The sequence below is a fragment of the Antechinus flavipes genome, chromosome 5 (genome assembly GCF_016432865.1).
Source record: "Antechinus flavipes isolate AdamAnt ecotype Samford, QLD, Australia chromosome 5, AdamAnt_v2, whole genome shotgun sequence".
In the NCBI taxonomy this organism is placed as follows: domain Eukaryota; kingdom Metazoa; phylum Chordata; class Mammalia; order Dasyuromorphia; family Dasyuridae; genus Antechinus; species Antechinus flavipes.
In genome coordinates, this window is record NC_067402.1 from 268,657,274 (window position 1) to 268,670,355 (window position 13,082).

General features: G+C 37.6%; 1 protein-coding gene across 1 annotated transcript in view; it reads right to left on the reverse strand.

Moving 5' to 3' along the window:
- Window positions 1-13,082, reverse strand: part of FGD6 (FYVE, RhoGEF and PH domain containing 6) — a 166,397-nt gene that overhangs the window by 105,509 nt on the left and 47,806 nt on the right. The window contains exon 3 of the mRNA XM_052000846.1: window positions 1,237-1,369. Within this exon, the coding sequence (XP_051856806.1) occupies window positions 1,237-1,369 (133 nt within the window). The remainder of the gene's footprint in view (window positions 1-1,236; window positions 1,370-13,082) is intronic.

The window sequence follows — 13,082 nt, forward strand, 5'->3', positions numbered from 1 at the left end:
GAGAGGGAAAAGGGGGTTGGGGAAGGAATTGAAACCCAAGATTTGCAACAGTGAATGCTGAAAACTATCTTTGCCTGTATTTTGAAAATAAAAAGCTGTTATTAATTTTTTAAAAATACATTCAGTCATATCTGAAAAAAGCAGAATCTATCAGAAAGCAGCAATTTGAGAATCAGAAGGGCTTGGTCACTGAGCAGCTAAGCATTTTTAGACAAAAAGTGACTGTGCATTGCTTCTTCTCATGAAGATCAGACAACATCTATAACAATATCCAGAGGGAGACTGGTTAGCTTGGGCAAACCCCTAACATGTATTAGAATAGTAATAGAATAGTGGTGAGAAAACCCATGTGATGATTAAGAACATAGCACCTTTTTCTAGAGCAAAATCACTATAAAAGAAGTAGGAATCCTGGACCAGCTGCCTAGTCTATTAAAAGGTTTTTAGATAAGATTAATTTAAATAGAGAAAGGAGGATAAAGATTACACTTGTATAATTTCATTGATACAAGGAACCCAAGTAAAGAGAATATTTCTACCAGAGTCTTGGGAGAGTTCATCCCATTCACATTCACAGTTAAGCCTGCTAACTCTGTATTTTCTGCCATCCTAGTTTTTACTAGTTACGTTTTTCTCTCTCCTTTTGACCATTTCCTCTTCATCATGTTTTCCTTCTGCTCATCACATCCCTCATTCTGCCCTCCCTTTTTTCAGCTTCTCTACCTTTTTCATTTTAAATGTTTTGCCCAGGATCACAAAATAAATATCTGAAGCCAGATTTGAAGTAAGAAAGATGAGTTTCTGGCACAGCTAGGTGGTACAATGGATAGAGCATCGGCCCTGAAGTCAGGAGGACCTGAGTTCAAATCTGTTCTCAGACATTTAATACTTCCTTGCTGTGTGACCCTGAGCAAATCACTTACCCCAATTGCCTCAGGTAAAAAAGAAAGAAAGAAAGATGAGTTTCTGATACCAAGCCCAGTGCAAACTCAATCTAGAGTCCTGATATCATGGAGAGATAAGGTGTCAAGGAGACAGACCCTGAACCAGATTAAAATGTAACTGGGAAATCTTTAATAAAACAAATGAGTGTACATCAGATAAACACTACATAAAATACATAAATAAATGAAATACACACTGGAGTGTTTGTATGTGTGTATAAAATGTTAAAATGTAGTTTTCTAAGTCTAAGTTTTGAATTATTAATTAAATTATAAATTAAAAGAAAATAACCTGTTTGTCTTCTAGAGAATCAGGCTCTCCTTTGCTAGAATCCGAGCTGACATCCTCATCAGAGCTGCTGATTGCTTCTTCGTCATCGGAGGGAAGATCACCCAAGTCCAGGTCAACCTGATCTTCATGAGATCTAGAAACACAGTAAACAAAGCAGCATTAATCACCTCATAAGAGGTAAGGGATTTTAATGATATTCCCTATATCAGGTCAGCAACTTCTCTGAAACTTACAGTTTTTATATTTACAGATACTTGTCAAGGGAAGTTAATGACTTGTCCAAGGTCACACAATCAATCAGTCAATGTCAGACATCTGACTTAAATCCAACTGCTCCTGACTTGGGGGCCAGAGTCTAACCATTACACCATGTTGCTTTGATATACAGTAAGTTAAACAGAAGCAGAACATACTTCAGTCAGTCACAAATAAACAAGATTTTTAATAAAGGTTTTTTAATAATGCCAAGGACTATGTCAATGCTGATGATATGAAGAAAGGTTTTAAAAAAAAGTCCCTACCCTTAAGGGACAATATAATAAAACAACAAAGTAAGAAAAAAGAGAAAGTTTGGGAAGAAAGCTATCTCAACAGAAAAGTAAAGAAAAGGGGAAAGTCTGGGAAGAAAGCTATTTCAGCTGTATACATGTTTCAGAAGTCTATGAGATATCCAGTTTGAAATGTCCTAAAGACAGGTAAAGATAAGAGATCAGGCTTTCAGGAGGGAATTTATAGTAGACAAAAGATCTGGGAATCATCTGAACAGAGATAATAATTGAATCCACAAGAAGTGATGAGATCACTAAATACAACAGTATAAAGAAGCAGAAGAAGACAGTTCAGGACAGGGCCCTAGGGAACAACCACAGCTATCAGGTTAATGAATGAAAATGAATCCAAAAGAGAATGAGAAGGAATAGGAAAATTAAGGGAAAAATATGGAGAGTGTGATGTCACAAAAAGAGAGGAGAGTATGAAGGAGAATAGGGTGACTACAATGGCAACTGTGGTAGGACAGGAAAAATGAGAATTAACTATAGACCACTTAGTTTCGTAATTAAGAGCTCACTAGTAACTTGGCAGAGAGAGACCCTTCAGTTGAATGATTTGGAAGCTAGATTGCAGAGAATTAAGATAGTATGAGGAATGGAAATGGAGGCTTAAATCGTAAACAGTCTTTTCGAGGAGTTTGGCCATGAAAGGGAGAGACAGATCAAGTAAGTGTTTTTTTCAAGATAAGGCAGATATGAGCTTGTTTATAGAAAGCAGGGAAGCAGCCAAAAGACAAGAAGAATTTCAAGATTAGTGAGGGAGAAATAACAATAATAATAATAACAATATGTATGTAGGACCTTCTATGTGTCAGGCACTGAGCTAAGTGCTTTCAAAATATCTCATTTGATCCTCACAACAATCCTGTGAGTGTGAGGGGAAATGCAATCTGCTAGAGAAGATGGAATAGAGTTGGGTCAGCTGTATCCATAGAGGCGTTTGCTTTAGTAAGGAGAAAGGCTATTTCTTCATCCAAGTTAGGAGTGAAGGCATCTGGGAGAGATAAGCGGAAAAGTAGGGGCACAGAAAAGCAACTTGTCTGAGAATGGTCTCAATTTTTTCAGTGAACTATGAAGCCAAGTTGTCACTTGAAAGGATGAGGATTGGTAGACCTAGAGAACTTTGAGGAAGGATGAAACCATATAGGATAGTAAATTAATTAAAGAGATATTAATGGACTGCCTTGATGCAGTGAGGTTCCAATTGAGATTGTCTTTGAAAATATTTTATATGATATTTAATATAATATTAATGTTATAAATAATTTTAATATTTATTAGTAATACTTTTATGTTCTCAATTCCAGTTAGGAGTTTAAACACAAATTTGTAGTAGGCTTAATCAGTATGGTGTCATTTACTCCATCTCTATTCAGCAACATAAGAACAGGAGGGAAGGCAATGAATGCTGTAAGTTATACAAAGCTGGAGCTTGGCAGGGAATAATATGTCATGGGATAAGGGAGCAAGAGATTTTAGTGTAGTATATGGTTGAACTGGTTCAATGGACGTTTCCTCTGGAAGGCAACTCTTTCATCTCTTAGCAGTAGTTTTTTTTTTTTTTTTTATATAATTCTGTCCTCAGTTCTCTTTTTGTTTACCAGTCCAGTCTAGTACTAGAAAATCTCTAGGATTGCTACATTTTTTGCCCAAGCAAAAGATAGGTAAAGGAATGGGGAAATGGTCCTAAGAACTTGCTTAAGCCATTAGATAGATTATCAGGTTTTATATCTTTAAACCACAGCAGATTTCAGTCTATCCTTATTTCCTAATCTCAACCCTCTACTGAACTTCTTTTTCACTATAAAATGCCTTTTGTGGGATTGTAAAAATCAAATAAGATAAAGGAAGAGGTAGACAGAGCCGAAGCCAGGGGAAAAAAAAGTGTTAACAAAATAGGTTGATGTTGGATTGCCTCAGAAGGCCTGGCTTATAGATAACAGAAGAATGAATGCAAATGCTCTTTACATTGGAGCTTTGTCAGGAATCTGTTAATCACAGGCCAATTGTATCAGGGAAGAAGCCTCCAGGGCAAGGGGAGAAGATAATGGATTTCAGAATACACGAATACATAGGCACATATATATTATATACACACGATTATATACACAGTGTGTATAGTACATACGTACACATATACATACATTCCATACAGGCAAGCCTGCTCACTTATTTTCTTGCTGAGCCCCATCCCCCATGGAATTAGCATGGAGTGGAGGAGCAAGTAACAGTGAATGCTACTAGGAACTTAGTGTCTCAGTTCTGATTCAGAGGAGAATGCATCAATTTGATGCAGCAATAGCACTATATTGGTACATATTCCAAAAACAACTCTGGGTCTAAAATACAGGTTGGTCAATTTGCTAAAGGAGACAAATAAAACTTCTGCTTTCCTGGAGTCCTGTCAGTCCCCTCTCTTGACTGACCTTCATTTGGCTGTCAAAACTAAAATTCTAAGATGATATGACCATGATTTCCTCCTTCTCAAAAATGTTCCACGGCTCCTGATGTTTCTAGCATACCGGTTCTTAACCTAGGATCCAGAGACAACCCCTGAGGATAGATCTGTGTCACAGGAATTATTTCTGTTTTTTCTTGTTATTAATTTTTAATCACCAATACTTTGTATCACAGGGATAGCATGCAGAAGACATTTAATAAATGACAGTTGACTTATCTGTGAACTTGGATGAGGAAAATGAGATTTTATTTTATTTTTTTTTTACTTTCACTAACATGAATGAAATTCAGCATTTTTTCTTTGATGAGCCTAGACAACAATCAAAACAGGATTGGGGGAGGGGGAGGGGTTCTTAGCTGTCACTAGACTGTCAAAGAGATCCAGACCACAAATAAGATTACGAACCCTCATCATGCTCTAAGACAAAATATTAACTCTTTGGCCTGGGATAGAAAGCCTTAGCAGATTTCCCTTTCCATCCACCAAATTGCAAAGCACTGTAATGATAACTGAAGCTCAAAGCTTTGCTTCATGAAAAAACAAAAAATAAGCCAGACCAGAGCTGGGAAAAAATGCTGAAATCACCAACTTGTTCCTTCTTTTACAGATGATAAAACTAAGACAGAGGGAGGGGAAAGGGAGACTGAGCAGTAGATAGAGCACCAGGACTAGGGTTGAGAAGACTTGGGGTTCAAATGTGGACTCAGATGCTGGCAAGCTGTGTGACTCTGGGCAAGTCATTTGAATTCTCACTGCTTCCATTTCCTAGTGTAAAGTTAGGTAATGGTACTTATATCCCAGGGTGATTATGAGGATCACATGAGATGATAATTTTAAAACATTTAGCATAGTACCTAGAACATAGTAAGTACTACTTAAATATTAGCTACTGGTATCATTATTATGATTATTATTAAATGACTTTTCCAAGGTCACACAAGTGATAAATGGCAGTTAATATTAGAATCCAAATCTATCATCCTTTCCACCCTGCACATAATGTATTCCTAAACGGGATCTAAGGCCTTTGAAAGTACAGATGGAAAGGGAGAAATCATAGAGATGGAAGAAAAATAGAGAAGATAGAAAGAAGGGCAAAGGAGAAAAAAGAAAGGAGGAAGAAGAGAGAAGAGATGGAAGAAAGGGGGGGGAAAAGAGAGGGAGAGGAGGAAAAAAGTGGTATTTCTTTTCATTTAATTTTAATGTTTAATTTTTATTTAATTTTAAATTAATAGCTTTCTACAATATACTTTAATTAATTTAAAAGATATTGTTGCAATCAAGTTTATGTGAAGGAAATTCCACAGGAATATTCCTGAAAAGGAAAAGAGCTATTTGTAGCTTTGGTGGTAAAGATTAAGAAATGAATTTCCCTAGTGACCAGCTTCCTTTTTACCATCTTCATCATCTAAAGATATCCAGAGAATATACCAGAAAGTAAGAAAGGGGGTGGGGAGCAAAGGAATTTTGACTGCCAATGGAACGGGAAAGCAGAGGGTGCTCAAGAAGTCTATTTGAATTTCTGGAGTCAGTAGGGTCAAAATGGAAAAGGCACCAACCCCAGAAATCAGAAAACACCTAACCTCAAATTCTGCCACGGATGCTTCTTAAGCTAATTACTTCATTTCTCAGGATCTTTGTTTCTTCATCTGTAAAATGCTCAGATGGCTTCTAAAGTCCCTTCCACTGCCACCTGGGCTCCCATGATTCTATTTCCCTCAGTGGTTTGAAGAGGTATCTGGCATGAAGAGCTATTTTTGTTAAAGAGTTCTATGTGTTATATATCAATTGCTTTGAGTAAAAAGCACTGTAAGTATAACTATAAAAGGACTGACTTCTTAACAAAGGGATCCCTAAACTTAGTTTTTGTTTTAATATTTTGGTAAATGTATTTCAATTTGTAGGTTTTCTTCATAATGATCTAAATTTTATTACAAGCATTTGCAAACAAGATCAGAGAAGGGATCAACAAGGGGACTTGTCAAAAGGGATCCCAGATCCAAAAGTCCTCACAAGGATGATGCCCCATCCGTGATCAGTTCTGATTATCTACTCATCAGAAGCGTGATGTGACTTCAAGGGTCAAACTTGCCAACCAGCTGCCCCATCACCAGGTGGGACCAAGGCTTCCAATTAGGGACAGGGAGGTGCTGCATGAGCCCCTGCTGCCACAGACTGAGGCTGCTCAGTGCTCAGCTGTCCGGCTGTCACGAACACAAGCTTCTGCAGGAGATATTATGTCTGAACAGGCCAGCTTCCCGATGGCAAGGTGCCCTCCCAGGCAGGTGGGCCAACAAGGCATGCTGGCCTCTCCACTCTGGCCAGATGCTCAGCCTCAAGGAGCCCAGCCAGGGGCACACCCCAGCTGGGCAGCTTATCCCCAGATTTACATCAGTAAAGCGAACTGAGGGCTCAGTTCACATACAGCTCAGCCCCTTATCTGGAGAGATACAAAGAAGTGCTATGTGGTGGAGAGGATCCGTATCTAATCTCTACCTCCAGTCTCTTCTTAAGAGATTTTCACTTTTCACAAAAGCTTTTCAATTTGTATCAGTTTCAGCTCATCTTGAGTATAAATTTGGAGTCCTAAATATAAAATGATTCAATATTGAAAAAGAAAGGATACAAAGAAACATTAGGATAATTGTGTGAAAAGGATCTATTATCTTCCTGAGATGCTGCTTAAAACAGAAGAGGAAAAGTGATTAAATGATATCAGAAACGTGTTTAAATAGGAGCATCTTTATCATTTTGATATCATAAAGATTTTTTTTAATAAATAAGAGCTTCATATCTGCCAGAAGAGAATGTCTTTAAGCCTTTATTAAGGACAATAGAAATTGTGGCTGCTATACACCAGGAACTCTAGGCTAAGGAATGCACGCAGAATGAGTTAGTGGGAGGTTCCAGAGCTGGAGTCAGAGCCAGAAAAACCTGAATTCAAATTCTAACATACTGGCTGTATAATTCTAACTATGCCATTTAATCTGTTAGTGCTGTAGTAAACTCTCAAGACTCAAGTCTAGAAGTAGCTGGAGATGCAATGGATAGAGTATTGGGCCTGGCACTGGGAAATCCCAAGTTCAAATTTAACCACAGACAATTACTTGTTGTGGACCCCTTTTGGCAAGTTGCTTTTCTGAATCTTATTTTTAAATGTATACAATAAAATCCAGATCATCAAACAGATATTTTCCTTTACTGAAATACATCTATCAAAATCTTAAAAATAAAAGCCAAGTTCAGGGACCCTTGGTTAAGAATTCCTTTGGTTTGTACACACCGAGTGGCTTTTACTCAGAGTAACTGAGATAAGATATAGAAATTATAACACAAACAAGGTTTTAACAAAATTAGTGGCCCATGGCAGAGATCTCCTTGAGTTGCTGAGGCTGACACAGGATCATGGAGAAGCTGTCAAATTCAAGAAAAGGTTTAGTGGGGAAAAGGAAAGGCATATGCAAGAATGACTATTACATAAATATACATAATATGTGTGTGTGTGTGTGTGTGTGTGTGTGTGTGTGTGTGTGTGTGTGTGTGTGTAGAAACCAAAAGAAAAAGAAACACAGGAGACTACTATTGCTTTCAGGCAATAGTGAAAGCAAAATACTGACCATTATGGATATAGAAACAGCCAGTCTCAAGATCAGGAAAACCTGAGGTCAATTCTGTCCTTTTCAGAACTGGCCCCAATTCATTAGTGACAGTTCAGCAGAGTAGCTAGATCTGAAGTTAGGCGAGTTCATTCACATCCAGCCACAGACACTTACTTCCAGACAGCTGTGTGACCCTGAGCAAATCAGTTAATCTGAGATAATAATCATAAAAAGGGCTCAGCGCAGTGTCTTGCAAATACCAAGTAATATAAATGTTAGTTCTTGTTATCCTCATTATTTTGATGATGTTACCTTTCAATGCCCTGTAAATCTGAGAGATTTAATAGGTCATATAGAGAGAACCTTCTTTAGTAGTTTCCTCATTTGAGACTTCCCCATGCCACTGAAATCACAATATCTGTTCAGAAAATGTGTGTATATGTATATATCCAAATAGATGCCCTGCAAAATAGTCCGCTGATGAGACTATGATGCCAAAAAGACAATTCTAAAATCACTTTAAAGTTTCTAAATGACTTACATACACACACACACAGACACACACACACACACACACATATACACACGACTCTATTTTTATATATCAAATGTTTGATATCATCACTTTAGGTTTTCTCTCCTTTTTTCCAGTAAAGGAATAAATTGAGATTCTGTAACATGATTTGGCCAGGGTCACACTACTAAGCTACTGGCAGATTTCCAATCAAATTTTGTATATTTTCAGAACAGGGTCAATCCACCAGCATATTTAATGAGCATGAACAACGTGATGAGCACTGGATATACAAAGAAAGCCATCGATATTTTCTGCCCTCAAAGAGCTTACACATTCTTGTGGAATGTGAGCTTTGAAACTAAAAAAGGTTTACTGAAAGCTGAGCCAAACTGTCTCTTCCCCAAGCCTTACCTGGTGAAGCTCCAAGCCATTTAGAGTAACCAACACCATGCCCTTTCTCTGCCGATTCTACGGATTCCCTGTAAGTAAGATCCTTTTGGGGAAAAGGGTTGTCCAGGATCATGTGATTAGAGTACCCTTTCCGGTTCCCCTGAGGAATTTCGTCACTTTTACTTTCTATCCTCAAGTGACTTTAAGATTCTAAAAAAGGTAAAAAATAAACTCTTCTTCCTGCTATAAAACAGAATCATAGATTTAAAGATAAAAGAGACCTCAGATTTAGTAGAATCCACTCTACAATCAAGTCAATAAGCATTTATTAGTTGCATACTGTGTGCCAGAAACCATATTAGGTGATAGGGCTACAATATAAGCCAAAAAAAAGTAAATCAATGCCTTTGAGATATTCATAGTCTCATGGGGAAGCCAACACATTTTTTTTTAAAAAGGGGGGGGGGGGTGGCTGAAAGTGCAGATAGGAATATGGAGGGAGAGATATGATGGTGAAGACTCAGAGAAAAATGGATGACTAGTCTAGACTCTTCCTTAAAATGGGGGTTTAGGAGAGAAGGAAGTCTCAGGGGCAGAGAGGAAAAGCAGCTGAGACTTGATGGTAAAGGCGGGCCAGGGAAGAAAGGGTGTTCTACTGAGGGAACCACAGCTCAGACACTATAGGTGGCTTCCCCAAAATCTCACAGGTACTCTATAGAAGACCCAGGGTTTTTGACTTCAAATCTATTGTGCGCCACCACACTGCACTGCTGAAGGTTTGGGGTCTAGCAAAAAGACTTTTACAAAGTGCTGAGTGAGAAAGATTAATATCACTGCTATTTGTAGGATGCAGAAAAGGAAATGGCAAACCACTCCAGTATCTTTGCCAAGAAAACTCCATGGAAAAAGTTCATGGAATCTAAGAGAGTTGAACATGACTGAACAGCAACAACAAAATCAGTAGGAGGAAGGGGTTTTAGAAGAATATATTATATTATGTTATGTTATGTTATATTGTCATGGTATATTTTAATCTGTTATGTCATGGCATATTGTATTGTATTATATCATATTATATTATGTCATGGAATATATATCATAGTTCATTGTCATGGTATATTCTGTTTTGTCATGGAATATTATATTGTATTATATTGTATTGAAAACATTACACTGCCAAAAAGCTGTCCACATAGCAAAAAGAAGTCCTGACCTAGTAAGTAATGCAACATTTCAAGAGAGGTGATAAGGATAGAAGTGGTAGAAGTGAAAAGAACAAAAAGGAAGAGACAGATGTGAAAAATGGGAACCATAGAGTTCCTTGTGTTTCCTTAAGAAAATAATAACCCATTGAACAAGGTTAACTTTTAGATACAGGGTAAGTTTCCCAAAACCCTGGATATTGCCCCTTAACTACATTAAGGCCTCACAAATTAGTTCATCTTCCTGGATAACTCTTGACCTTGGCCTTGAGAACGGCTTGAAGATGGAACTTGAAACTTGAAACTAGATCTTTTGACAAGTCCAGTGCTTGTTTCTATTAGCCTAAGGTATCAGTGATAAGTTAATTTTTAAGGTTAGTGCTTAGAGAAGAGGGAATTAAATTAAAGATCACTTCTAGAAAGCTTTACTAGCCGCAGGGTTCCAAGAATGGAAGAGAAGAAAGGAACTATCTATGTGATTTTCCTATGCATAACAGCCCAAAACTTTTCAACAAAGTTAACTTGCAACAATGGAAGCATCGCTTAACTTTGACTAGTCCCTTAACTTTTACAATTTTCTTTTCTAAGTTCTCTATTTAGTTCCCACCCCATAGGGAGATAACACCCTGACATTGTCTGTCTGATAGAAGGTCAGAGTAACAGGATGTGCTGTTTCCTCCACCTCTTCCGGCCTGGTCAATGCCTAACCTGACAGGCAGAATAAAAGGAAGGCATGGGGCAAGCCAAGAAAGCAGGCCCAAGTTGATTCTGTAATTCCCAGAGGTCATTTTTCCTAAATAAATATCTCCGTGGAAAATTCTTGTAGTCAACACTATGCTACCTGTAATATGGCCCCTTTCCCTTGAATAAAATTCCTTTTCCAAATCCAAACTCTGTCTAAGATAACCAGATTATCTCATATTCTTATTTTAAACTATTTCTCCATGCTTTAAGACACACACACACTCACACACAAATTCACATTTTCTGAATATGAGTAAACATGCAAATAGCAAGGGATTCTCCCTTAGAAAATGGTTGTTGCATGTCTCAATTTCCCATGGGTCTGTTAGAGGCAGAAACCATTCAGGAAAAGGCAAAAGATGGAATGGGTAACGGAGAAAGTAAGAGAAGAATACTTTCTAGATAAGTGGAATCATATGATTCAAAAATAGGAAAGCAAGGGACTGCAAGGTGATGAGGTTCGAGGAAGGCAAAGCTGACAATATCAGCTTAGCCTTCCTCCCTCATATACTCACTGTGTATGTCACTTAATTTCTGTTTGCCTTAGTGCACTGGAAAAGGAAATGGCAAATCACTCCAGTATCTTTGCCAAGAAAACCCCATATACAGTACCAGTAGGATTTGGTCCACAGAGTCAAAAAGTGTTCACAACTCAACAGTAACAAAAAAAATTTAAATATACTTAAATAGCACATCTACTCTTTCTAAAAGTATATTTTAAAATATAAGACAGACTAGATGTGCTGATGTGCTGTTTTTTTTTTTTTTTTCAGTTGGAAATCTGATCCCTTTATTTTTATCACGGATCTCAAGAGTTTTTGCTTGAAACTCTTGTATTTAATTTCTCTCAAACTTACATGAACAAAAAGATTTGTCCCAGAAATCATATGGGTAGACTTGTTTTATCTTCCCCTTCTTCATCTTTCACCCCTGACCCAAAGGGAACAAAATCTCCCTATCCACAGGATGCTCTAATAATTCATTTCCAAATGATGTTTCACTCTGACTTTGTAACATGTGTTTCCTTTGGCTACTTTCATATTTATCACAGAACAGGTGGGGAAAAAAAACAAAGCAAAGGATCCTGTAAATACAGCAGTATGTAGAGCAATAAAAATAAGAATATATATTTTAATAGAATGATAGGACTGTAAATGATAGGATAGAATTGGAAGTGCCCTGTCCATCTAATATAATTCTATATCCAATTAAAAAACCTCTTCTACAATAATTGGTCTATCAGATACTCGATTGCAAAATGAATGAACTGGAGGGATTAAGGTTCCATCTCTAAAGGTCCCTTTTCGTTCTGATTCCTGACCAGTGGTCAGCTAACATTCATTGGCAACATGCAGGGAACTTCCCCTGAATTTTCTGAATTAACAGAGTTCTAACACATAGAAAGTTTATCTTTTTATTCATTTCAAAGTACATTCAACTCACTGGTCCAGTCCTAAGGTTCTGTCTCTGGGAGCTAGACTGAGTCTAGCAATAAAGCATTAATTAAATCCCTACTACGTGCCAGATACTGCTAAGCGCTGGGGATATAAACAAAGCAAAAACAGATTCCTTTCCCTCAAGGAGCCTATAATCCAGTGAGGGAGACAATATGCAAAGAACACTATACCTACAGTGTAAAGGGATGGGTACAGTTTGTCCTGGAAGGAGACCATAACATCAGGGAGGTGATGCTATGAAATGCAAAAGAGTTAGATTTAAGTGAGGTAGGCCTGTGCAAAGTCACTACCCTCACCTTTTCCTCCAGAGCAATCTAGAGCCAGTGGCCTGATATAGATCAAAATAATTGGAAACAGCCCCAGATGCAGTGGGAGATGTTAGACCTTTTAAGCTACCTATAATATAAATAGGTAATAACTTCAGAAGGAAGGCATAACAAGTATATTGAGTAAATGTAAACAGTTCTTAAAATATCTGGAGAATTGTTACATCTGGTTGGCGTCATCCTCCCCGTACTATCCCTGCTCCTCCATTCTCCACCAACGCCTCCCTTCCTAAATGTCAGTAGGACATTACCCATCCTGCCTTGAGTCACTCACAAGTTCATCTAGTTTACTACTGAATGAATCTAAGAAAATACTTATTCATATAAACAACTTGCAATTTCAGCATAAAATTGGAACTGGGAATCAAACATTTACATCCACATCTGTCCTACTTCTACTTTTTCCTCTATCACAAAATCCATTTTCTATACTAGATCTTAAGCCTCTCAGATCTCCTCTTTCTTGATTCCTTCTACCTAATCCCTGTTCTTTCCCCTGCCTTAAGCAGAGACACTTTTGACAGCAGTATTCATAATGAGTGAATATTTCTCAGTACTTAAGAGCTTGTAAACAGGACCATAATATTCTGATTATTTAC